General features: G+C 43.9%; 1 protein-coding gene across 2 annotated transcripts; it reads left to right on the plus strand.

Moving 5' to 3' along the window:
- The first annotated feature begins 149 nt into the window (after positions 1 to 149).
- On the plus strand, positions 150 to 19,163 carry LOC115140005 (eukaryotic elongation factor, selenocysteine-tRNA-specific). Of its 2 annotated transcripts, none has more exons than XM_065001649.1 (7): positions 150 to 893; positions 3,299 to 3,506; positions 5,145 to 5,241; positions 5,595 to 5,759; positions 7,694 to 8,365; positions 10,665 to 10,821; positions 17,979 to 18,590. In XM_065001649.1, exons 1-7 carry the CDS (start codon positions 590 to 592, stop codon positions 18,053 to 18,055), a joined length of 1,680 nt encoding a protein of 559 aa, XP_064857721.1. In that variant the 5' UTR covers positions 150 to 589; the 3' UTR covers positions 18,056 to 18,590. The 2 variants fall into 2 exon arrangements, with proteins under 2 accessions (XP_064857721.1, XP_029533843.1); XM_029677983.2 differs by lacking the exon at positions 17,979 to 18,590 and adding an exon at positions 18,603 to 19,163 and having other exon boundaries at positions 154 to 893.
- Positions 19,164 to 27,691: the final 8,528 nt, after the last annotated feature.

Below are 27,691 nucleotides of genomic sequence, written 5' to 3' on the forward strand. Positions count from 1 at the left end.
TCTGCTCTTCTGTTATAAAGCGATTGGATAGAAGCACTGTCAATCTCACTCATACAAAAACCACCACGCCTCTTTTTGGCTTTTATTTCCGCTTGTGTTCACGTCACTTTGACTTTACGGAAACAAGTACATCATTTGAGATTGTTTCCTGCCTTTGTGATTGCATTCCATCGCCTACACTCTCTTATCAAAAAGTTTGTTTAATAAATGTAATTCGTTTTGAGTTCTAGACGGATATTTTCTTCACACCTCATGATTTTGTAGCCTCTACTTGTGAGAGGGATTAAAACGTTACTCACACTGGCATAATTTCCAGAGGACTGTTTTTACTGATACGCAGGAAGAAAAGTTTTGTGTAGCTCGACAGCTAACGTTTGTGTTTAGTTACCTTTATTTCATCAAACACATGAATTAATTGTAACGTAAGGAGTTTAATGTATGAGTTTATTGAATTAATATTAGTTTATCGTAAATGTTGTTAATCGTGTTGTGTCATTAACTTACTGAACGTAACTAGAGTTCAAGGCACAGCCAGTAACGCTAACTGCTGAGGTTGCGACAGGAGCAGATAGCGAGCTAACTACCAGTCATGGCAGACTCGAGCAACAACCACCCGAAGACCCTCAATTTTAATGTGGGGGTACTTGGGCATGTCGACAGCGGGAAGACGTCGCTTGCCAGGGCGCTCAGCAGCACAGCGTCCACGGCTGCCTTTGACAAGAACCCCCAGTCCCGAGAGAGAGGCATCACTCTGGATCTCGGCTTCTCCTCCTTCAACGTGGACCTCCCCGAGCAGCTGCGGGAGGACCCCGGGGGCCACGGCTACGACAACCTGCAGTTCACGCTGGTGGACTGTCCTGGACACGCGTCCCTCATTCGCACCATCATTGGGGGTGAGAGAAGTGAATGAGAATAGCATATTACTGCAGAGAGAAATCGATACTCTAACCGTAGTAGCAAGACAGCAAATGTTCAGGTGTTGACACCTGTGTAATGGTGGAAATCCCATCACTCACACTAAATGACTGTACATGACACGTAGTGACATATTTCAACTGTCCAGTCGGCCGTCTGACATCTCCTGGTACTCTAGCAAAGAGTTTGACAGCCAGCTTCAATAATGGCAAATGGGAACATACTGGGGCTGCAGAATAAAGAGTACACATTAGAGGTCGACCGATTTATGATTTTTCAATATACCGATACCTATACTGATTATTGGAGGACCAAAAATGTATCGGCCGATTATTTTATTTGTAATAATGACAATTACAACAATACTGAATGAACACTTATTTTAACTTAATATAATACATCAATAAAATCAATTTAGCCTCAAGTAAATAATGAAACGTGTTCAATTTGGTTTAAATAATGCAAAAACAAAATGTTGGAGAAGAAAGTAAAAGCGCAATATGTGCTATGTAAGAAAGCTAACATTTCAGTTCCTTGCTCAGAACATGAGAACATATGAAAGCTGGTGGTTCCTTTTAACATGAGTCGTCAATATTCCCAGGTAAGGCGTTTTAGGTTGTCGTTATTATAGGAATTATAGGACTATTTCCCTCTATACCATTTGTATTTCATTAACCTTTGACTATTTGATGTTCTTAAAGGCACTTGCCAGTGAAACAGTATAGCTTCTGTCCCTCTAGTTAGCGTGCGCTAACAAGCTAGCCATTTCACTTCGGTTACACCAGCCTCATCTCGGGAGTTGATATGCTTGAAGTCATAAACAGCGCAATGCTTGACGCACAACGAAGAGCTGCTTGCAAAACGCATGAAAGTGCTGTTTGAATGAATGTTTACGGCCTGCTTCTGCCTACCACCGCTCAGTCAGATACTTGTATGCTCAGTCAGATTATATGCAACGCAGGACACGCTAGATAATATCTAGTAATATCATCAACCATGTGTAGTTAACTAGTGATTAGGATTGATTGTTTTTTATAAGATACGTTTAATGCTAGCTTGCAACTTACCTTGGCTTACTGCATTCGCGTAACAGGCAGTCTCCTTGTGGAGTGCAACGAGAGAGAGGCAGGTCAGGTCGTTATTGCGTTGGACTAGTTAACTGTAAGGTTGCAAGATTGGATCCCCCGAGCTGACAAGGTGAAAATCTGTTGTTCTGCCTCTGAACAACGCAGTTAACCCACCATTCCTAGGCCATCATTGAAAATAAGAATGTGTTCTTAACGGACTTGCCTAGTTAAATAAAGATAAACAAAAAACAAAAAATCGGTGCACAAAAATACCAATTTCCGATTGTTATGAAAACTTGAAATCGGCCCTATTTAATCGGCCATTCCGATTAATCGGCCGACCTCTAGTACACATACACCTGATACAAATATACATTATTTCTTGACTCAACCATTTAATGCAGCCATTACATGGTTAACCCACACTGATTGACTGGCCCCTCCATTAGCCTGTGGCTTGGAAAGGAAGAGAGAGAGGAGGAATGGGTAGAAGTCTCCAGGAGGACATGAGAATTCCTTATGCCCCAGCTAAACCCTGCTTAGTCATTCCCCCTTTCTTTCTTGCTACAATCTCCCTTTCTCTCTCTCCTCACTCCTGAGTGTTCTTTGGCTTTATCCACATTTTATTATTTTTGTTTAATTATTTCTAGGTAAGAAATTTACTATGTATGCTGTAAGTGGAGACTGCTTTAACAGGGCTGAGAGGTGAGGGTATGCATTGGTGGGAGAAGACGATTGAAACTGAAGGTAAGCAGGATATGGAGAGCACACATACAGTGGGAGTGTGGCCTGAGTCAGTGTATATGGCTGGTAGTTGGCTATATAAAGCCAGTGTGTCCCTGTGGGTGGCAAATGCTGTGGATTAGGGCAGAAGGAAGGTGTGGGGTTCAGGGTATGTAATAAACTTCCTCTCCTGTCCCCAGTGGGGAAAGCACAGGAAAGAAAGAAAGCCAAAGAGAGGCAGAGGAAAGAAAGACTGCCAAAGTGAAGGAAAGAAAAGAGGGAGAGGAAAGACAACCAAGTGAGCTGGGGCTCTAATTTCAGCCATCTAGCCCTTCTCCCTTGTCTACATCTTTATCCTTTGTACCCTCCCTCTTCTCTCCCTCTCTTAGTTATTATTCTTGGTTGTCTGTTGCTATTTCTCCATTGGTTGCTCAACTTATGACTGGTCCTTTGGGCCCTGTGTAGATGAGCTGTAACCATGCAGTGCTGAGTGGTCACAATCATTTCGCTGCAGTAGTTTTGGACTGGGGTGTTTATTATAGACAAGCCATATAGCATACATACAAGTCTAATAGTGAGTGTGTGTGTTTCAGGGGCTCAAATCATAGACTTGATGATGCTGGTGGTAGACGTGGTGAAGGGGATCCAGACCCAGACAGCAGAGTGTCTGCTGATAGGAGAGCTGACCTGCCCCCGCATGGTGGTCATTCTCAACAAGACTGACCTGCTGCCGCCCAACAAGAGACAGACCGCCATCGACAAGATGACCAAGAGACTGCACAAGACACTGGAGAACACCAGGTAACACACACACCAGGCCCCCAGTGTCCTTTCTGGAGCGCGAAGTCACCAGTTCTGCTGGTCGGCTACTATGTAGCAACCTAGCGGTGCCAAAGCTCTGGGCCTGTATCCACAATGCATTTCAGAGGAGAACATTTGTCCTAGGTGCTGAGAATCGAGACATTTTACTCCTACTCTTATGGGTAAAAATGAAAGCTATGCAAGAAGGGCTTTAGTCATAAGAGATACCAAGTCGACAGATTATTTAGGACGCCTCATAAGCTGTCCTAACCGGTTAATAGTTACCAGCAGGTGTCTTGATAATAGAAAAATGCAGCGAGTAAGTGGTTCCTGCACCACATGCAACTGCTTTGCAGTTGTTGAAAGAATGTTTTGATATTTCTATACAGTAAATCTATAAATAAGGTAGACCTACATGCTCTTGTCTTTGACAATGATTTCACATGAGGCCTATTACACGATATGCCTAAATACGTAGAACCGCTAGGCTAATAAATATGTCTAATTGGGCATGTTTATAAGTTGGGAAATTGAAGGAATCTAGGGCTTATGTTTGATTGTTTGATGAAAATGATAGACCTTTCAAACATTGCATGCAACATTATCAGCAAGTGACATTGATGCCTACTGTGCCAAATCGATGTAGATATGTTAAATAGGAGTGACGAGTGTGTCGATATAATGGTATTGTCAAAATTCCACTTTTAAAAACCATCAGAATTGGTTTAAAAAAAAGTTTATGCATGCCAACATATTAAGCAGTCATTAAGAGTAGGCAAAGTGATCGTGTCAGTCGGAAATGATATAAAATGATATAAAACGTTTTACCATTGAAACATTTGAACATTCACATTCATTGTGGTTGTCTGAAGAAACATGTGCTATAGAGTTCACAGGATTGGTTATTCCCCAATTTGCAACATGTCAATGAGCATCACTGTCTTTCCTTTGTGGTACCTCAACTGTTGTGATTACCAGCTGAGATAAACTTTTATGGGGTTGATTTAGTCTGGGCCCTGTCTTAACATCATCCTAAAACCTACTCTGAGTTTGGATTTCTTTTGGTCTTTAAGCAGGTTTTAACAGGATTCTAAGAACATTTCTGGGATGCTTTGTAGATATGGGCCCAGGTCTGACCTAGAAAGCCTGTAAATTACGATCTAGATCGCCAGTATTGTGCTCTAAAATGTGTTTATTATGATCAAGTTCGATCCACACTGTGAATTATTTTAAAGTTTGCTACAAATCAAGATACTGAATTAAGTAGTGATACATTCTGACTACTATATTTATCGTCACACAGGATCAGGTGCTGACACAGACCAATCATGGCCGGCAGGCTATTAGGAGGCTCCATAGACATTAAGGCAGGATGAAAACGACTACATTGACCATGATCCTTTGCTGCTTATTGCCACTTTCACGATGATCCTTAGCTATTTTTTTGGGGTGCCATTCAGCCCCATTCAGCAATAATGGCGTGCTTCAAATTCAAATACTACCAGCTTCATGAGCCATCGCGAATGTTGCATAGGAATACATGGATGACATCAATGCTATCACTGTCTTCTGGTTTTAATGTCTATGACACACACACACAAAATAATTCTAACCCTCGTTTCATCCCCTGTTGGATAGATTTAAAGACTGTCCTGTGATTGCCTTGTCAGCAAAGCCTGGGGGTCCTGAGGCCCCTGAAACAGAGGAGCCCCATGGAGTGCCTGAGTTAATAGAGGTAAAGACCCTGGACACACTGGTGCCCCAGGAAGTGCCTGCGCTATTAGCAGTTTGGCTTAATATTCTGACTGATGTGTAGAAGGCTTCAATGATACATACAGTAAGATTCAGTAAAAGGCCACTCTTACAGAACAAAGAGGTATGACAGACACTGTCAGGTCAGGGGTTCTGCCCTATAATTAAATCACAAGAGACACTGTCAGGAAGTGTTGATGAAACCACAGGATACACACTCAACACTACTATATGGCTCTCTGTGTGTATGACTGAATCACACTCATGCCTACAAGGACGTTACAATGTTAATGAGAGCAGTTTTGACTTTGGTGTGTGTGTGTGTGTGTGTCCTAGTTGTTGAAGAGCCAGACGTACCTCCCTCACCGAGATCCGGGGGGAGCTCTGCTGATGGCAGTGGACCACTGCTTCTCCATCCGTGGTCAGGGCACAGTCATGACCGGAACCATCCTACAGGGGGCGCTGGCTGTCAATGACACTGTGGAGATCCCTGCGCTCAAGGTATGGTCACTTACCACATTTACATTTACATTTAAGTAATTTAGCAGACACTCTTATCCAGAGCGACTTACCACAGAACACTGATGTACATGACCACTAAAAGAAGTCTTGATCAGTGGTTCTCAACCTCAATCCCACATGTCTATAGACCAGAAACCATTTTTTGTGACATTGCAGAACATTAGAGTGCATTAGCCAATTTAATTTGTTCTAATTTTAGGTTATGTGGTCCTATAAAGAGACTATAGCATGATGGTAGTCCCTGCTTCCAGAAAGGTTGAGAATCATTGATGTAGTAGAAGAGCCCTGATTCAGATGACCTGGACGGCTGGAGTAGAAGATAAAAGCTACAGAGATTTTTTGGGGAAGTTCAGAAGTTGACTGCAAGAGGAGAGGGGGAGGGATGGGAGTGGAGGATGTGTCTGTGTTTTTGGGGAGGAGGGGAGGAGGGGTGGGGTATTGGCAGTACAGGAGCTGGCTAATTCAGACCAGATGCAGTTGTAGGCCAGCCCAGTTTATTATCTTGAACCTTACTGTCAACTGGTGTCATCATAACATCCTCCACCGGGTGGCGGCAGAACCCTGGATTAACCAGCAGGTAGTTTTGGAGAGAAATTGTGGCTAGGCTACACCAACCATACTCACCCACTCACAACATAAAAACAACACTCAAAGATTATTATGTTATACACTGAACAAAAAATATAAGCAACATGTAAAGTGTTAGTCCCATGTGTCATGAGCTGAAATAAAAGATCCCAGAAATATTCTATACGCACAGAAGGCTTATTTCTCTCATTCTCTGTTAGTGAGAATTTCTCCTTTGCCAAAATAGGTGTGGCATATCAAGAAGCTGATTAAACAGCATGATCATTACACAGGTGCACCTTGTGTTGGGACAACAAAAGGCCACTGTAAAATGTGCAGTTTTGTCACACAACACAATGCAACAGATGTCTCAAGTTTTGAGGGCGCTGACTGCAGGAATGGCCGCCAGAGCTGTTGCCAGAAAATGTAATGTTAATTACCACTCCAGCCCAGGACCTCCACATCCGGCTTCTTCACCTGTGGGAAGATCTGAGATCAGCCACCCGGACAGCTGGTGAAACTGTGGATTTGCACAATCAAATCATTTCTACACAAACTGACAGAATCCATCTCAGGGAAGCTCAACTGTACTGGGCAGATGGCAGCGTGTAGGTTCGTGTGGGCGAGCGGTTTGCTGATGTCAGCTTTGTGAACCAAGAGCCCCATGGTGGGGGTATGGGCAACAAATTTAATTGCATTTTATTGATGGCCATTTGAATGCACAGAGACATCGTGATGAGATCCTGAGGCCCATTGTTGTGCCGTTCATCCGCTGCCATCACCTCATGTTTCAGCATGACAATTCACAGCCCCATGTTGTAAGGATCTGTACACAATTCCTGGAAGCTGAAAATGTTCCAGTTCCTCCATGGCCTGCATACTCACCAGACATGTCACCCATTGAGGATGTTTGGGATGCTCTGGATCAACGTGTATGTGTCCCAGTTCCCGCCAATATCCATCAACTTTGCACAGCCATTGAAGGCTATATGCTAAGGAGATGTCACACTGTGTGAGGCAAATGGTCATGGCACCAGATACTGACTGGTTTTCTGATCCACGCCCCTAACTTTTTTGGGTATCTGTGACCAACAGATGCATATCTGTATTCCCAGTCATGTGAAATCCATAGATTAGGGCTTAATGAATTTATTTCAATTAACTGAATTCCTTATATGAACTGTAACTCAGTAAAATAATTGAAATTGTTGCATTTTATATTTTTGTTCAGTGTAATATTGAACATGTTCATACTCTGTCAATTGTATACCTAACCTTGCACAAACAATCAATAGAGCTGATGAAGAAGTTTGATAGTCTCTCTGTGTTTGTCTTTTAACCCCTAGGTGACCAAGAAAGTGAAGTCAGTTCAGATGTTCCGGCGGCCGGTGACCGGGGCCATGCAGGGTGACCGGGTGGGCGTGTGTGTGACCCAGTTTGACCCTAAACTGCTAGAACGGGGGGTGGTGTGTACCCCTGGTTCCCTACACACCCTCCACGCAGCCATCATCTCTGTCAGAAAGATTGGCTACTTCAAGGGTTCCCTGGCCACCCGTGCCAAGTTCCACATCACCGTGGGACATGAGACTGTCATGGCCAGGGTCACCTTCTTCGGTCTGCCCCCTGGAGAGACCCACCAGACCTCCACCACGGACCCCCAGCTACCCACCTCAGACCCCCACGCCTCTGAGCCAGACCTTAGACCCCTGGACACACCCTTCTCTTTTGACCGGGAGTACTTCCACCAGGATGAGTATGTGATTGGCCAACGGGAGGCCGGCGGGGCGGGACAAGACCCGGAGCAGTGGGCGCTGCTGGAGTTTGAGCATCCGGTCACATGTCCCACTCTCTGCCTGGTGATTGGCTCCAAGCTGGATACAGACATTCACGCCAACGTGTGCCGACTGGCGTTCCAGGGGCGTCTGCTGGAGGGTTTTGAAGAGAAGAGCTACTCTGAGACTACACTACTCAGACTACGTATCTACAAGACCAAACACAAGGAGGGACAGGTGGAGAGGGTGAGTGGACCCCTTGCCACACACAGACACATCTTCCACCCCCTCACTCCCCTAATAGGCTGCACACACACACACCCTTCTCATCAGTCTTCGTGCTTGGCTCTCTGTCCTTGTTCCTCTGCCCCCTCCCCTTCCTGTATTCTGGTCCATGTTCCTCTGCCCCCTCCCCTTCCTGTATTCTGGTCCTTGTTCCTCTGCCCCCTCCCCTTCCTGTATTCTGGTCCTTGTTCCTCTGCCCCCTCCCCTTCCTGTATTCTGGTCCATGTTCCTCTGCCCCCCTCCCCTTCCTGTATTCTGGTCCATGTTCCTCTGCCCCCTCCCCTTCCTGTATTCTGGTCCTTGTTCCTCTGCCCCCTCCCCTTCCTGTATTCTGGTCCTTGTTCCTCTGCCCCCTCCCCTTCCTGTATTCTGGTCCTTGTTCCTCTGCCCCCTCCCTTCCTGTATTCTGGTCCTTGTTCCTCTGCCCCCTCCCCTTCCTGTATTCTGGTCCTTGTTCCTCTGCCCCCTCCCCTTTCTGTATTCTGGTCCATGTTCCTCTGCCTCCCTCCCCTTCCTGTATTCTGGTCCATGTTCCTCTGCCCCCTCCCCTTCCTGTATTCTGGTCCATGTTCCTCTGCCCTCCTCCCCTTCCTGTATTCTGGTCCATGTTCCTCTGCCCCCTCCCCTTCCTGTATTCTGGTCCATGTTCCTCTGCCCCCTCCCCTTCCTGTATTCTGGTCCATGTTCCTCTGCCCCCGTCCCCTTCCTGTATTCTGGTCCATGTTCCTCTGCCCCCCTCCCCTTCCTGTATTCTGGTCCTTGTTTGGATGTTTCTCATTACTGGTGGCACTGGAGAGATTTTCAAGGACTGAGCTCCCATTGTGGACACACACACACACACAGAGTCCCGGCGATGCGGCGTGGAGAAGAATGCAGGGCCTTTGCGTGTGCTGAGCTGTGACACAGGCGTGTGTCCCCCTGACGCCAGTGGCGACAGCCAGACTGGTGCTGTTTGGACCTGAGTGGCACAGGAATATACCCACATCCACATGGCTCTCTGCATTCCCCCAGGCCCTCACTCTGGCCCCTGCTCTCTCATGCTCATCTCCCTTTCTCGCTCTTTGAGTCCTCAATCCATTATGCTTTTCGATCTCTCACCTTTACCGTCTTTCTCCTTGGCTCGATCTCGCTCTTGTAATATATTCAATGACTTATTTTGTCATTTAATTCAACACTCGGACTATTTGGTTGTTCCTCAGTTTATCTTCCCCTTTTGACTCATAAGAGTCTTATCTGCCTCGTTGCTCCTGCCTGTTTGTCTGTTTCAGTGTTGTCTGCAGCCAGCAGCGTGTCTGTGTGTACACAGTACGCATCCTCTCTCAGGATCACTCACAGGTCAGAGGTCAAGTGTGTGGACAAGTTTTACTGCTGTTAGGCTGTTACACATAGGTCGTTGACCCTGAGGTTGATCCTCTCCCTGTGAGGTCAGACTCAGGTCTTGTGACATGGGTTCCCCTCCCAGAATGAGGAAGTCCTATTTTTTTTTTTTTTTTTTCTAAGAGGACAAATATCTGAGTTTGAGATATGGCTTTGTCATCCCTTAGTCACTGGGTTGTTTTATTAGGATCCCCGTTAGCAGTTGCAAATGCAGCAGCTACTCTTCCTGGGGTCCACATAGAACATGACCTAACACAGAACAAAAATAGACAGGAACAGCTCAAGGACAGAACGTGCATTTAAAATAAGAGTATAATTTTAACCAACTGTAGCTTATCAGCGGTGACGCATCAGTCAGAACCGAATGTCAGTGAGCGAGGGAAGGAAGTGACAAAGGGGGAGAAGTAGCGAGGGAAAGAGCAGTGCCCTCCCTTTATCGGATCAGTGACGGGTGAGAGAGTCTCTGTGATGGACAGATACAAAACAGAAGAAAACATGCGAAGAGGAATGAGAGGACAGACAGACTGCAGTCCTAGGGGAATGTGGCTCAGAGCAGCGTTGGGTTGGGACAGGGGACAAAACAGTGTCATGGTGGGGTCAGCCACCCCCCCACCATTCACTATGGCGACAGAGTGGCAGCATGGCAACACACGAGATCATGCAGCAGTGTGTGTGTTAGATCAGAGAGAGGAACATGAAAAACAAACACAAATCATTAAGGGATATGCTGGAGCGTTAGTTAATAATGGTATTTGTATGATATTTGTTACAGGAAGCTGCTCATTTAATGATCATATTATTTAAGTGTATTGCATTACAATAAGGATATTTTGTTGTATCTGTCATTGGTGCCTCTCTCAAGTCTCCTCCTCCTTCTGGTCAGGTGACAGACGACTACACTGTGATTGGCCGAAATCTCTTCAAGAAGGAGACCAACCTGCAGTTGTTTGTGGGGTTAAAGGTCACGCTGTCGACCGGCGAGGAGGGGGTCATCGAGGGCGGCTTCGGACAGAGTGGGAAGTTTAAGATCCGGGTGCCAGGTATGTAGGCATGGGCCTGTATGAATGTGTTAATGATAAAACAGACCTCACTGCTCTGCGGTTTAAAGCAGCGTATGGGTGTATGATCACATCTGACCAACAGATATCAGCCATTTTATATGAATTTCCTGCCGTTTGTACATGTTGAAACGCCACCACCCTTCGTTGACACTCACCAGTACTGCACACGGCCGCCGTTCATTATGCTGTGTCTTTCCTTCTACTTCCCGTGGTTGTCCGTGGTCCGTTCGTTGTCAGAATCAGGATGTGGTGTGCTGGGAATCCCTCTCCAGGATCCTCTGGGGGTAGCTCTGGTTCCGGGGGAAGTCTGCACCCTGTTTATTTTACCTTCTGTCGCTCCTCTCACCTCCGACCCACAGAGGCTCCACACTGGGCCCGGCGGGAAGAGAAAACTAAAACATTTAGAAAGAGAACCGTACCTACTTCCTCTCAACTCACACTGGCGTACACACTCACAAACATGCTCTTATATATACACTGACATACTTGGCTAGTCACTTAAGACATTCAGCATGCTCATTGCTCATTCACTCTGATAGTTTGCCCTCTGCTGTGTGTTCTTCTGACCTCTCGCTACTCTGGGTGTGCTTGTGTGTGCTCCCTTTCTCTCATTGTTTTTTGCCCCTTCAGGGCATATGATTCAAAATGGAGAAAGTGAGGGAGAGAAAGGAAAAGAGGGCTAGTTAGATTTGAGTAAGTCTTTGAAGGCCCCCCAGACCCCTCACAACCTCCCCCTTCACACACACTACTGTCTAATTCCCCCCCGCAACCCGCCCTGACCCCAAACTCATCCCCTACAAGCCCCTTAGGGCCACCAGCCTGGCACTAGACAGCTATTCTAGAGGAGGAGAGAGAGATGGATAGATTGCGGGAAAGGAGCAGAGGGGGATAGCTGTCATTTAGACTTTGAAGTATAGGTCTTCTCGGCTCCAAAAAGTTGGACCCGAGGACAATCTGACCCGATTAAAAAAAAAAAAAAAAAAAGAATTTAAACAATAAAAATAATAATAATAAAAATACATTTTTGTTATTTTTTAAATGGGGACCTGAACGGACCCGAGAACAATCGGGTTCAGGTTTGATGACAACCAGACCTAGACCCGGCCTGTACCCGATTGGACCGAGTGATGATAAAAATATGTTTATCAACCAAGTTGATCTTCTGGTTAACAAATAGCCTATAGCCAACATATAAAGACCTATGGGTCCACTCTGTTGTATCAGCTGTAGTTGCATAGACCCAATGACAATCAAACAGGACCTGACCTGGACCAGAGGGAAAAGTTAGATTTATGAATCCAGACCCTCTCGGGTATTCAGGTTACATTTTACATTTGAGTCATTTAGCAGACGGTCTTATTCAGAGCGACTTACATACCTACATACATACATACATCGGACTTCTACTTTGTCTATGTGATATGTCAGCCTGTAATTAAAAGGATAAAATACATGTTCATTATGTTGTTTAATGCAAAAAAACAACTTGTTATACATTTGTGGTGATAGCTTTAGGAGGATCATTTAATATTTTTTGTAATTATGCTGAATAAGGGGTGTGTGTGCGCTGACTCCATTTACAAAAAGAAAAGTGAAGTTCAAGCATTGATGAACTGGATTTTATTTGAAATTACATCACACTGATTAATTTGTGTGTGTGTGTGTGTGAGCGGTGTGAGCTAAGGCCAAGTGAGTTCTGTAGATCTGAGATTCTGCCTGGCTTGTAACCATAACAACCTCCTCTGTGGCGCCATGTGATGCGGGTAGATGAGGTCAGCCAGTGCGAAGGTTTGCTCAGGGAACATTTCTCACCTCTACGTGAGTGGAACAACAAGCAAACAAACATGTCAAACGCACCCACACACACACACACAGGAAGGGATGCCCCAGAGGAATCCACAGCACGTGCCCAGTCGCCTGAGGTCTGTCAGACACCAGAATAAATGTCAGCCAGAACAGAACCGCCACATAGAACCCTGACAGAGAGACAGAGTCAAGGTTCTTTCACGACCTTGAGCGTGAAACGGGAACCGTGAGACAAGACCACAACTGCTTAATAAGTTAAGGACAAAGTTGCATGTGTGATTGGATGCCCAATCTGGACGGTAAATATCAGATGAAACATGACCGTGAGTCAGGACTGTGACCTTTGTCTCCACTCTATCAGCAGCAGGATCAGGAGGCTGAGGTTGGCGATCCAGTTCAGGTTCAGCAGACCACAGTGGCTCCAGCATTGTCACTCTTTAAGTAGAGCAGAGAGAGGATCACTATCTATCTGTTCTCTCTCTCATCTCCTATCTCTGTCATCGTCAGTGTAAAGAGCAGATGTACTGTTGACCCTGAGACACCACTATAGAGCAGTAAGAATGGGACTAGTGGTGTGGACGTTTTTAAAAGTGACTTGTGTGGTCTAGCGGTCTAAGCTGCTGCCTCCAGATCACATACACAGAGTATACCAAACATTAGGAACACCTTCCTACACTTAACAAAAATATAAACGCAACATGTAAAGTGTTGGTCCCATGTGTCATGAGCTGAAATAAAAGATTCCAGAAAATTCTGTTCACACAGAAAGCTTATTTCTGTCTTTTTTTGTGCACAAATTAGTTTACATCCCTGTTGGTGAGAATTTCTCCTTTGCCAAGATATGCCACACCTGTCAGGTGGCTGGATTATCAAGAAACTGATTAAACGGCATAATCATTACACAGGTGCACCTTGAACTGGGGACCATAAGGCCACCCTAAAATGTGCACTCTTGTCTCACAACACATTGCAACAGATGTTTTTATTTTTATTTTACCAGGTAGTCCAGTTGAGAGAGAGTTCTCATTTACAACTGCGACCTGGCCAAGATAAAGCAAAGCAGTGCGACAAAAACAACAACGCAGAGTTACACATAGGATAGACAAACGTACAGTCAAAAACACAATAGAAAAATCTATGTACAGCGTGTGCAAATATAGTAAGATTAGGGAGGTAAGGCAATAAATCGGCCATAGTGGCGAAATAATTACAATTTAGCATTAACACTGGAGTGATGGACATGCAGATGATGATGTGCAAGTAGAGATACTGGGGTGCAAAATAGCAAAAAATAACTAACAATAGGGGGATGAGGTAGTTGGGTGTGCTATTTACAGATGGGCTGTGTACAGGTACAGTGATCAGTAAGCTGCTCTGACAGCTGATGCTTAAAGTTAGTGAGGGAAATATAAGTCTCCAGCTTCAGTCATTTTTGCAATTCGTTCCAGTCATTGGCAGCAGAGAACTGGAAGGAAAGGCGGCCAAAGGGGGTGTTGGTTTTGGGGATGACCAGTGAAATATACCTGCTGGAGCACGTGCTACGGGTGGGTGTTGCAAAGACTAATAGATGATCTGGAGCCAGTGGGTTTGGTGCCAAATATGTGGCGAGGGCCAGCCAATGAGAGCGTACAGGTCGCAGTGGTGGGTATTTTATGGGGCTTTGGTGACAAAACGGTTGGCAGGGTATTGAAGGCTATTTTGTAAATTACATCGCCGAAGTCAAGGATCATTAGGATAGTCAGTTTTACGAGGGTATGTTTGGCAGCATGTGTGAAGGAGGCTTTGTTGCGAAATAGGAAGCCGATTCTAGATTAAATTTTGGATTGGAGATGCTTAATGTGAGTCTGGAAGGAGAGTTTACAGTCTAACCAGACACCTAGGTATTTGTAGTTGTCCACATATTCTAAGTCAGAACCGTCCAGAGTAGTGATGCTCGGCGGGTGGGCAGTTGCGGGCAGCAATCGGTTGAAGAGCATGCATTTAGTTTTACTAGCATTTAAGAGCAGTTGGAGGCCACGGAAAGAGTGTTGTATAGCATTGAAGCTCGTTTGTAGGTTTGTGAACACCGTGTCCAAGGAAGGGCCAGATTTATACTGAATGGTGTCGTCTGCGTAGAGGTGGATCAGAGAATCACGAGCAGCAAGAGCGATGTCATTGATATATACAGAGAAAACAGTAGGCCCGAGAATTGAACCCTGTGGCACCTCCATAGAGACTGCCAGAGGTCCGGATAACAGGCCCTCCGATTTGACACACTGAACTCTATCTGAAAAGTAGTTGGTGAGGCAGTCAGAGAAACCAAGGCTATTGAGTCTGCCGATAAGAATGTGGTGATTGACAGAGTCGAAAGCCTTAGCCAGGTCGACGAAAACGGCTGCACAGTACTGTCTTTTATCTATTGCGGTTATGATATTGTTTAGGACCTTAAGAGTGGCTGAGGTACACCCATGACCAGTTCTGAAACCAGATTGCATAGTGGAGAAGGTACGGTGGGATTCTAAATGGTCGGTGATCTGTTTAACTTGTTAAGTACTGCCCTCCAGTTCTTCTCAATTTCCGCCTGAAAGTATACCCTAATCTAACTGCCTGTAGCTCAGGCCCAGAAGCAAGGATATGGATATTCTTTAAAAAAAAAAAAAAATTACCTTTATTTAACCAGGTAGGCAAGTTGAGAACAAGTTCTCATTTACAATTGCGACCTGGCCAAGATAAAGCAAAGCAGTTCGACACATACAACGACACAGAGTTACACATAGAGTAAAACAAACATACAGTCAATAATACAGTATAAACAAGTCTATATACGATGTGAGAAAATGAGGTGAGATAAGGGAGGTAAAGGCAAAAAAAGGCCATGGTGGCAAAGTAAATACACTATAGCAAGTAAACACTGGAATGGTAGATTTGCAATGGAAGAATGTGCAAAGTAGAAATAAAAATAATGGGGTGCAAAGGAGCAAAATTAATTAATTAATTAAATACAGTAGGGAAAGAGGTAGTTGTTTGGGCTAAAGTATAGGTGGGCTATGTACAGGTGCAGTAATCTGTGAGCTGCTCTGACAGTTGGTGCTTAAAGCTAGTGAGGGAGATAAGTGTTTCCAGTTTCAGAGATTTTTGTAGTTCGTTCCAGTCATTGGCAGCAGAGAACTGGAAGGAGAGGCGGCCAAAGAAAGAATTGGTTTTGGGGGTGACTAGAGAGATATACCTGCTGGAGCGTGTGCTACAGGTGGGAGATGCTATGGTGACCAGCGAGCTGAGATAAGGGGGGACTTTACCTAGCAGGGTCTTGTAGATGACATGGAGCCAGTGGGTTTGGCGACGAGTATGAAGCGAGGGCCAGCCAACGAGAGCGTACAGGTCGCAATGGTGGGTAGTATATGGGGCTTTGGTGACAAAACGGATTGCACTGTGATAGACTGCATCCAATTTGTTGAGTAGGGTATTGGAGGCTATTTTGTAAATGACATCGCCAAAGTCGAGGATTGGTAGGATGGTCAGTTTTACAAGGGTATGTTTGGCAGCATGAGTGAAGGATGCTTTGTTGCGAAATAGGAAGCCAATTCTAGATTTAACTTTGGATTGGAGTCTGTTTGATATGGGTCTGGAAGGAGAGTTTACAGTCTCATCTAGTGATGAGGGGTGGTCTTGACAGAAGCAGGCAGTGATCGCTGAGATCCTGGTTGAAGACAGCAGAGGTGCATTTAGAGGGCAAGTTGGTCTTGATGATATCTATGAGGGTGCCCATGTTTACTGATTTAGGGTTGTACCTGGTAGGTTCCTTGATAATTTGTGTGAGATTGAGGGCATCTAGCTTAGATTGTAGGACGTCTGGGGTGCTAAACATATCCCAGTTTAGGTCACCTAACAGTATGAACTCTGAAGATGGATGGGGAGCAATCGATTCACATATGGTGTCCAGGGCACAGCTGGGGGTTGAGGGGGGTCTATAACAAGCGGCAACAGTGAGAGACTTATTTCTGGAAAGGTGGATTTTTAAAAGTAGAAGCTCGAATTGTTTGGCACAGACCTGGATAGTATGACAGACCTCTGCAGGCTATCTCTGCAATAGATTGCAACTCCGCCCCCTTTGGCAGTTCTATCTTGATGGAAAATGTTGTAGTTGGGGATGGAAATATCAGGATTTTTGGTGGCCTTCCTAAGCCAGGTTTCAGACACGGCTAGGACATCAGGGTTGGCGGAGTGTGCTTAAGCAGTGAATAAAATATATATGCATAGTCACTTTAACTATACATTCATGTACATACTACCTACATACTACCTCATTCCAGGGTTTTGCTTTATTTTGACTATTTTCTACATTGTAGAATAATATTGAAGACATCTAAACTATGAAATGACACATGGAATCATGTAGTAACCAAAAAAGTGTTTCAGATTCTTCAAAGTAGCCACCCTTTGCCTTGATGACAGCTTTGCCCACTCTTGGCATTCTCATAACCAGCTTCATGAAGTAGTCAACTGGAATGCATTTCAATTTAACAGGTGTGCCTTCTTAAAAGTCCATTTGTAGAATTTCTTTCCTTAATAATGCGTTTGAGACAATCAGTTGTGGTGTGACAAGGTGGGGGAATATACAGATGATATCCCTATTTGGTCAAAGACCAAGTCCATATTATGGCAGGAATAGCTCAAATAAGCAAAGAGAAACGACAGACCATCATTACTTTAAGACATGAAGGTCAGTCAATATGGAAAATTTCAAGAACTTTGAAACTTTCTTCAAGTGCAGTTGCTAAACCATTAAGCGCTATGATGAAACTCACTTTCATGAGAACCTCCACAGGAAAGGAAGACCCAGAGTTACCCCTGCTGCGAGTTCATTAGTTTCCAGCCTCAGAAATTGCAGCCCAAATAAATGCTTCAAAGAGTTCAAATAACAGACACATCTCAACATCAACTGTTCAGAGGAGACTGCGTGAATCAGGCCTTCTTGTTCAAACTGCTGAAAAGAAACCACTACTAAAGGACACCAATAAGAAGAAGAGACTTGCTTTGGCCAAGAAACACAAGCAATGGACATTAGACCGGTGGAAATCTGTCCTTTGGTCTGATGAGTCCAAATTTGTGATTTTTGTTTCTAACCGGCGTGTCTTTATGAGACGCAGAGTAGGTGAACGGGTGATCTCTGCATGTGTGGTACCCACCGTGAGGCATTGAGGAGGAGATATGATGGTGTGGGGGTGCTTTGCTGGCGACGCTGTCTGTGAATTCAAGGCACACTTAACCAGCATGGCTACCACAGAATTCTGCAGTGATACGCCATCCCATCTGGTTTGCGGCTAGTGGAACTATCATTTGTTTTTCAACAGGACAACACACCTCCAGGCTGTGTGAGGGCTATTTGACCAAGAAGGAGAGTGATGGAGTGCTGCATCAGATGACCTGACCTCAACCCAATTGATATGGTTTGGGATAAATTGGACCGTAGAGTGGAAAAGCAATCAACAATTGCTCAGCATATGTGGGAACTCCTTCAAGACTGTTGGGAAAGCATTCTAGGTGATGCTGGTTGAGAAAATTCCAAGTGTGTGTAAAGATGTCATCAAGGCAAAGGGTGGCTACTTTGAAGAATCTAAAATCAAACATATATTATGATTTGTTTAACATGTTTTTGGTTACTACATGATTCCATGTGTGTTATCTCAGTTTTGATGTCTTCAACTATTTTTCTACAATGCAGAAAATAGTCTAAATAAATCAAAACATTGGATTGAGTAGATGTCCAAACTTTTGACTGGTAATGTATACATATTTTAATTCCTCTGTCCTGTCCAATAAACAAACGATATGTGAAGATGGATGGAAGATGGATGATTTTTAATGGAGGGAAATATGACTTGTATAAACTAACAGCAATTATAATTATAATTTGAATGATCTCTTTCTTTATCTCTCCCTCTCTCTCTTCCCCAATCCCTCTTTCTTCTCTTCAGAGGGTCTCAGTCTAGAGACTAAGCAGCTCCTCTCCTCCTCTGCCAAGAAGAGAGTTAAGGGTGGTGCTAAGGGGGAACCAGCCAAAGAGGATGATGCCAAGACAGACTCTCAGCCAATCTGCATCAACCTCCGATTCAAGAGATATGTCTTTGACCCCCACAAGAAGATGGTTCAGAGCTGACCTCTGCAGAAGCTATAGGATGATACCTGTGATGTCGTGTAAAAAAAAAAAAAGTTGCTTAAAAGCTGATCTCCGTTCATGGGGAAAGTATTGCTCACTATATTTTCAATGCATTTTTCTGCGATCGTCGCAGCCGTCTAAGGCACTGCATCTCAGTGCAAGAAGCATCACTACAGTCCCTGGTTCGATTACAGGCTGTATCACATCCGGACGTGATTGGGAGTCCCATCGGGCGGCTCACAATTGGCCCAGCGTCGTCAGAATTTGGCCGGGGTAGGCTGTCATTGTAAATAAGAATTAGTTCTTAACTGACTTGCCTAGTTAAATAAAGGTTCAATTTTAAAAAATAAATAAAAATGTAAACAAAAAAGGTGCACAAGTGTTGTTTGTATGCGTTTACCCTCCACTATACCACTACCATGTTACAGTGATGATGGATAGAGGAGAGAGAGGACAGTGGTTCATAGACCATGTAGAGCATGGCCTCTGTATCTGGGGAACAGATGCTTCCATCTTCTCTTCCACACAGACTGAGGACCTAAAGATCTCACCTGAATTCCCATCAATATATATGTGCTTCTTTGTTTCAACCACATTTTCCCAGTGACAGTAGTGACAGCCTAGGTTTTTTGTCTCATGTTACTCCCCAGTTATCGCAGACCCCACCCCCTCGTTGTTTTGTTGGCTGACCTGATAGTTGCTCATGTATGATGTGGCAAATGCCATGTAGTTTACAATGGTTCAGTCAGTAAAGCAGGTCTTAATAGTTGGCTCTCTTTAACTTCATACAGTAAGCATAATATAATTCCCATCGTTTCTTATTCTACGGACGTGGTGAGAAAGTATAAAAAAGTATCTTTATCAGTATAGAGTCATGTCTCTCCTCTTTTCTATTTGCCACATGCAGAATCTCATTCAACCTATTTATCTTATAGCCTGTAAGCACAATAATGCCCCTTCACACTTGCTGTTTTACCTACAGTTGAAGTCAGAGGTTTACATTCACCTTAGCCAAATACATTTAAACTCTGTTTTTCACAATTCCTGACATTTAGTCCTAGTAACAATTCCCTGTCTTAGGTCAGGTAGGATCACCACTTTATTTTAAGACTGAAATGTCAGAATAATAGTAGAGATAATGATTTATTTCAGCTTTTATTTCTTTCATCACTTTCCCATTGGGTCAGAAGTTTACATACACTCAATTAGTGTTTGGTAGCATTGCCTTTAAATTGTTTAACTTGGGGAAGACTTCCACAAGCTTCCCACAATAAGTTGGGTGAATTCTGGCCCATTCCTCTTGACAGAGCTGGTGTAACTGAGTCAGGTTTGTAGGCCTCCTTGTTTGCACACGCTTTTTCAGTTCTGCCCACAAATTTTCTATAGGATTGAGGTCAGGGCTTTGTGATGGCAACTCCAATACCTTGACTTTGTTGTCCTTAAGCCATTTTGCAACAACTTTGGAAGTATGCTTGGGGTCATTGTCCATTTGGAAGACCCATTTGCGACCAAGCTTTAACTGACTGATATCTTGAGATGTTGCTTCAAGGAAAGGGAAGTGTGTTTTTTGGATATCGCCTACTACGAGATCCCTGAGAGATACTTTAAAGAGTCAGACCCACATAATTTTCCTGCCTCATGAAGCTATCTAGTTTGTGAGGTGCATCAGACCCTCCTGCAGCAAAGCACCCCCACAACATGATGCTGCCACCCCCGTGCTTCATGGGTGGGATGGTGTTCTTCGGCTTGCAAGCCTCCCCCTTTTTCCTCCAAACATAACGATGGTCATTATGGCCAAACAGTTCTATTTTTGTTTCATCAGACCAGAGGACATTTCTCCAAAAAGTATGATCTTTCTCCCCATGTGCAGTTGCAAACCGAAGTCTTGTTTTTGGAGCAGTGGCTTCCTTGCTGATCAGCCTTTTAGGTTATGTCGATATAGGACTTGTTTTACTGTGGATATAGATAATTTTGTACCCATTTCCTCCAGCATCTTCACAATGTCCTTTGCTTTTGTTCTGGGATTGATTTGCACTTTTCGCACCAAAGTACGTTCATGTCTAGGAGACATACCGACATCCTGAGCGGTATGACGGCTGCGTGGTCCCATGATGTTTATACTTGCGTACTATTGTTTGTGCAGATGAACGTGGTACCTTCAGGCACTTGGGAATTGCTCCCAAGGATGAGTCAGACTTGTGGAGATGTACACATTTTTTTCTGAAGTCTTCGCTGATTTCTTTTGATTTTCCCATGATGTCAAGTGGAGAGGCACTGAGTTTGAAGGTAGGCCTTGAAATACATCCACTGGTACATCTCCAATTGACTCAGGGCTAATTGACATAATTTATCAGAAGCTTCTAAAGCCATGACATTTTCTGAAATTTTCCAAGCTGTTTAAAGGCACAGTCAACTGAGTGTATGTAAACTTTTGACCCACTGGAATTGTGATACAGTGAATTATAAGTGAAATAATCTGTCTGTAAACAAAATTACTTGTGTCATGCACAAAGCAGATGTCCTAACCGACTTTCCAAAACTATAGGTTGTTAACAAAAATTTGTGGAGTGGTTGAACAACGAGTTTTAATGACTCCTACCGAAGAGTATGTAAATTTCCGACTTCAACTCTATGGCTCTTGCAATTTTCACCTTTCTCTCAACCAATGGGTACATCTTGGGATGTATTTCTGTCAAACTTACCCATGTTCTCTTACTTTCTGTGTTACAGCAAAAGTTACAGACAACGCCCCCCCCCCCCTACCAGCTGAGGCCCATCATTGGAAATCCTTTCTCCCAGTGGGGGGGTTTCGATGCCATCTGCTCCAAATAGGGCTACGTGCTATCAAAGCATTTAGCTCCCCCTGAGACGAGGCCACTACCCAAAACTATTTTAATCAACTTTCATATTGCATTTTGTGTCTGTTGTTATTTCAGTTAAGCCTTAAACTCAAATGAATTGAATATCCTGACTGTCTCTCGCTCTTGCGCTCTTTCTTCCCATATCTATTTCCCCTTTTTTCTCTCAGCCTTAATTAATAGGCATGACCACATTAGCTAGTGTTGCCACAGAAATCATCCGTTTTACAAACGTAACCCATCACCAACTCTCCGCTCTGCTCTCTGGTCTCACCCTCATGTTTGGGTGAAAGGTCACCTCTCTGGATATAGACCCGTTAACTCCTTTCATGTGATTTCAAATGTCATTTTTCCCTTTTAATGACATTTACATTTCTGGATGGGTTGCAGCAGACCTGCATTTGTGCCTGATTGCCAGTTGTAATGGGAGAAGTTACTCTTGAGTTTCGATTTGAATAATGATATAAACTCAGCAAAAAAACAGATGTCCCTTTTTCAGGACCCTGTCTTTCACCATAAACAATTAATGAACATGCACCTGTGGAACGGTCATTAAGACACTATCAGCTTACAGATGGTAGGCAATTAAGGTCACAGTTATGAAAACTTAGGACACTAAAGAGTCCTTTCTACTGACTCTGGAAAAACACCAAAAGAAAGATGCCCAGGGTCCCTGCTCATCTGCGTGAACGTGCCTTAGGCATGCTGCAAGGAGGCATGAGGACTGCAGATGTGGCCAGGGCAATAAATTGCAATGTCCGTACTGTGAGATGCCTAAAACAGCGCAACAGGGAGACAGGATGGACAGCTGATCATCCTTGCAGTGACAGACCACGTGTAACAACACCTGCACAGGATCGGTACATCCGAACATCACACCTGCGTGACAGGTACAGGATGGCAACAACAACTGCCCGAGTTACACCAGGAACGCACAATACCACCATCAGTGCTCAGACTGTCCGCAAGAGGCTGGACTGAGAGCTTGTAGGCCTGTTGTAAGGCAGGTCCTCACCAGACATCACGTGCAACAACGTCGCCTATGGGCACAAACCCGCCGTTGCTGGACCAGACAGGACTGGCAAAAAGTGCTCTTCACTAACGAGTTGCGGTTTTGTCTCACCAGGGGTGATGGTCGGATTTGCGTTTATCGTCGAAGGAATGAGCGTTACACCGGCGTCTGTACTCTAGATCGGGATCGATTTGGAGGTGGAGGGTCCGTCATGGGCTGGGGCGGTGTGTAACAGCATCATCGGACTGAGGTTGTTGTCATAGCAGGCAATCTCAATGCTGTGCGTTACAGGGAAGACTTCCTCCTCCCTCATGTGCTACCCTTCCTGCAGACTCATCCTGACATGACCCTCCAGCATGACAATGCCACCAGCCATACTGCTCGTTCGGTGCGTGATTTCCTGCAAGACAGAAATGTCAGTGTCCTGCCATGGCCAGCGAAGAGCCCGGATCTCAATCACATTGATCACTTCTGGGACCTGTTGGATCAGAGGGTGAGGGCTAGGGCCATTCCCCCCAGAAATGTCCGGGAACTTGCAGGTGCCTTGGTGGAAGAGTGGGGTAACATCTCACAGCAAGAATGGGCAAATCTGGTGCAGTCCATGAGGAGGAGATGCACTGCAGTACTTAGTATCTGGTGTGGCCACCAGCTGCATTGACTGTTACTTTTGATTTTGACCCCCCTTTGTTCAGGGACACATTAATCCATTTCTGTTAGTCACATGTCTGTGGAACTTGTTCAGTTTACGTCTCAGTTGTTGAATCTTCTTATGTTCATACAAATATTTACACGTTAAGTTTTCTGAAAATAAACGCAGTTGACAGTGAGAGGACGTTTCTTTTATTCAGAAAGAATAAGTAAAGCAAACACATGCTCAACATCCACTTATGTCTCTTATTGATGGGTGTGTGTCTGGTGAATACATACACCCCTCACAGACACTTCCCAATGGTAACATATGACTCATGAGCATAACTATGGGATTTGAAATCTGTATTGTGTTTGACTGGGATTTTGGTAGGTAGAGTGATGTCATTTTGGTGGGCTCATTGTGATGGGCGTCAAATGACATCGTTGTGATTGACAGGTGACAGAGTAGGCATGGGTTGATTCTGTTGGATTTCAGCTGTGTGTGTAATGTCTACAGTGCCTACAGAAAGTATTCACACCACTTGACTTTTTCCACATTTTGTTGTGCTACAAAGTGGGATTAAAATAGATTTCATTGTAATTTTTTGGGTCAATGATCTACACAAAATACTCTGTCGAAGTGGGGAAAAAACATTTGTATTCATGGAAAATAAAACACTAATATATTTTAATAAGTATTCACTCCCCTGAGTCAATACATGTTAGAATGGCAAATAAGTCTGGCTGCACAACCGATTGGCAAACGTACTGTAAATTGAGAAATCATGTGACTAAAGCGAACAATAATAATAAGAAACTATACTATGAAACAAAGATATTTAAAGAATGATAGTAAAAAGCTCTGGATCACCTAAATTAACATATCATCACTAAACCCACTGTAATTGATGATTATTTTCATTATTTTTTTCATTTGCAAGATTAGCAAATTTAGGCATGACATGCCAGCAACAAACGCTTACACTACAAATTCAAGTTTAACTGATCAAATGATGAAAGACAATTGTAATTTTGAATTCTGTGAAGTAAGTGTGGAAGAGGTGAAAGAATTATTGTGATAAGGGATAAGCCACCAAGGTCTGACAACTTGGATGGAAAATTACTGAGTATAATAGCGAACGACGTTGCCACTCCTATTTGCCATATCTTCAATTTAAGCCTACTAGAAAGTGTGCCCTCAACCCTGGAGGGAAAGTCAAGTAATTCCGCTACCAAACAATAGTAATGCCCCCTTTACTGGCTCAAGTAGCTGACCAATCAGCCTGTTACCAACACTTCGTAAACATTTGGAGCAAAAAAATATTTGACCAGATACAATGCTATTTTACAATGAACAAATTGACGACAAACTTTCAGCAAGCTTATAGGGAAGGACATTCAACCAGCACAGCACTTACACAAATGACTGATGATTCGCTGAGAGAAATTGATCATAAAAAGATTGTGGGGGCTGTCTTGTTAGACTTCAGTGCGGCTTTTGACATTATCGATCATAGTCTGCGTGTGTTCTGGCTTTACACCCCCTGCTACAATGCATTTGGGAAGTATTCAGACCCCTTGACATTTTCCACATTTTGTTACGTTACCGCCGTATTCTAAAATGTATTAAATTGTATTTCCCCTCATCAATATACAATATACACACAAAACCCCATAATGATAAAGCACAAACAGGTTTTTATATATATATTTTTTTATATATAAAATCAACTGATATCACATTTACATACAGTACTCAGACCCTTTACTCAGTACTTTGTTGAAGCACCTTTGGCAGCGATTCCAGCCTTGAGTCTACAAGGGTGTGACGCTACAAGCTTGGCAGACCTGTATTTGGGGAGTTTCTCCCATTCTTCTCTGCAGATCCTCTCAAGCTCTGTCAGGTTGGATGGGGAGCGTTGCTACACAGTTATTTTCAACTCCAGGAATGTTCGATTGGGTTCAAGTCTGGGCTCTGGCTGGGTTCCTCAAGGATATTCAGAGACTTGTCCCAAAGCCACTCCTGCGTTGTGTTGACTGTGTGCTTAGGGTCGTTGGCCTGTTGGAAGGTGAACCTTCGCCCCAGTCTGAGGCCCTGAGCGCTTTGGAGCAGGTTTTCATCAAGGATCTCATTCTTCTTTGCTCTTTTCATCTTTCCCTCGATTCTGACTAGTCTCTCAGTCCCTGCCGCTGAAAAACATCCCCACAGCATGATGCTGCCACCACCATGCTTCACCGTAGGGATATTCTAAACTTGATTAAATTAACAATACTCCATAATGACTAAGTGAAAACAGGTTTTTAGACATTTTTGCAAATGTATTCAAAATAAAAAACAGATACCTTATACTTAAGTATTCAGACCCTTTGCTATGAGACTCGAAATTGAGCTCAGGTGCATCCTGTTTTCATTCATTATCCTTGAGATGTTTCTACAACTTGATTGGAGTCTACCTGTGGTAAATTCAATTGATTGGATATGATTTGGAAAGGCACACACCTGTCTATATAAGGTCCCACAGTTGACAGTGCATGTCAAAGCAAAAACCAAGCCATGAGATCAAAGGAATTGTCTGTAGAGCTCCGAGACAGGATTGTGTTGAGGCACAGATCTGGGGAAGAGTACCAAAACATTTCTGCAACATTGAAGGTCCCCAAGAACACAGAGGCCTCCATCATTCTTAAATGTTAGAAGTTTGGAACCACCACAAGGCCCTTCCTTTTATTTTTAATACATTTGCAAAACATTTATAAAAAAAACTGTTTTTGTTTTGTCATTATGGAGTATTGTGTGTATATATTGATGAGGGGGGAAAAAAACAATTTAATCACTTTTTAGAATAAGGCTGTAACGTAACAAATGTGGAGAATGTGAAGGGGTCTCAATACTTTATGAATGTACTGTACATGATTTGGGAAACCAGTGGGGATTTGGTAAACCAGGACTGGTCAGCCAGTGGGGATTTGGTAAACCAGGACTGGTCAGCCAGTGGAGATTTGGTAAACCAGGACTGGTCAGCCAGTGGGGATTTGGTAAGCCAGGACTGGTCAGCCAGTGGGGATTTGGTAAACCAGGACTGGTCAGCCATTTGGTAAACCAGGACTGGTCAGCCAGTGGGGATAACCAGGACTGGTCAGCCAGTGAGGATTTGGTAAACCAGGACTGGTCAGCCAGTGGGGATTTGGTAAGCCAGGACTGGTAAACCAGTAGGGAATTGAGCATCTAGTGTGTGATGTCAGCAAAGCGCCTCTGTGGACCGTTCCTATATCTGAGCAGGAATCAGTGGAAATAGGAGAGTGAAAGTGAGGGAGAGGGAGGAGAAGGGGACACTACTAGGATTGTTCCTCTGACTGACACTCCTTTTAGTCTTATCTCCTCCAGTTCCTTTTATAGAAAACCAGACGGAGGGGAAAAACCCTCTCCCTGTTCCTCTCCGTATTCCTCTCTTTCTCAAATTTCTCCCCTGCTCCATCATGTCTCTCCATCTCTCCATCCTGCTTTTTATTTCAGCTTGTTTCTGCCGGTCTGTCACTCTCTCATCCCCTTGTCACGTTGTGCTTTCCTATTTTCCCACGCTCTCATTCTGTCTGGTTTTCCTCAGTAGCACCTCACTTATCTTTGTGTGAAACCTCACTCCTCTCACACAGATTGTATCATACTGTTCTCTGTGTTGTGGCGTTAACAGAAAGGCCAGAAACAACAAAACAGGGATGTGTATGTTCACATACACATTATTTGTATAGCTGTGTATATTTAGTGTGTGTGTGTGTGTGTGTGTGTGTGTGTTTGTACCCACCTGTGCATGTGCCAGCTAATGTATGTGTACGTACCCAATAACGTGCAGATAATGTGTCATTGTCATTTCCTCAGACGAAGACAGTGCGGCTCAAGGAGGATTTGGGGAATGAGGAAAAATATAAATATATTTTTGCTAAAACAATTCCCTCCAATATATATTGCCTTATTGTGTTGGTCTTTATTTGTGAAGTGATGTGACAAATGTGACTGGGTGTTACTTCAGAAACAAGCCTTGGATATGAGCACACCAACTAGATGGAGAATATCTGTGTTACAAGAGTAATAAACCATTCTGTCATTGGTCTCCATCATCCATCCTGTTAGCTCTTTTATGTAGTCCTGCAGACTTATCATCTATAATGAACAGGGGTTTTCCCTGTATAATCTATAACCCATACTATATAGATCTTAAATATTCCCACCACCTAAACTATGTTTTATGTGTATGTTTTCTGTTTTTTTGCAAAGCAAGACCAAACTGTACAGAACGTAGAGAATGTGTTTTTTTGTTTAAGAGCTAGATCAGCTTTAATATTGCAGATAGATTGAGGCCTCTATAAATGTAACTGTCTGCATAATTTCTAATCCCCCTGTCACGCCCTGACGAT

Source organism: Oncorhynchus nerka, linkage group LG2 (genome assembly GCF_034236695.1).
Source record: "Oncorhynchus nerka isolate Pitt River linkage group LG2, Oner_Uvic_2.0, whole genome shotgun sequence".
Lineage (NCBI taxonomy): Eukaryota > Metazoa > Chordata > Actinopteri > Salmoniformes > Salmonidae > Oncorhynchus > Oncorhynchus nerka.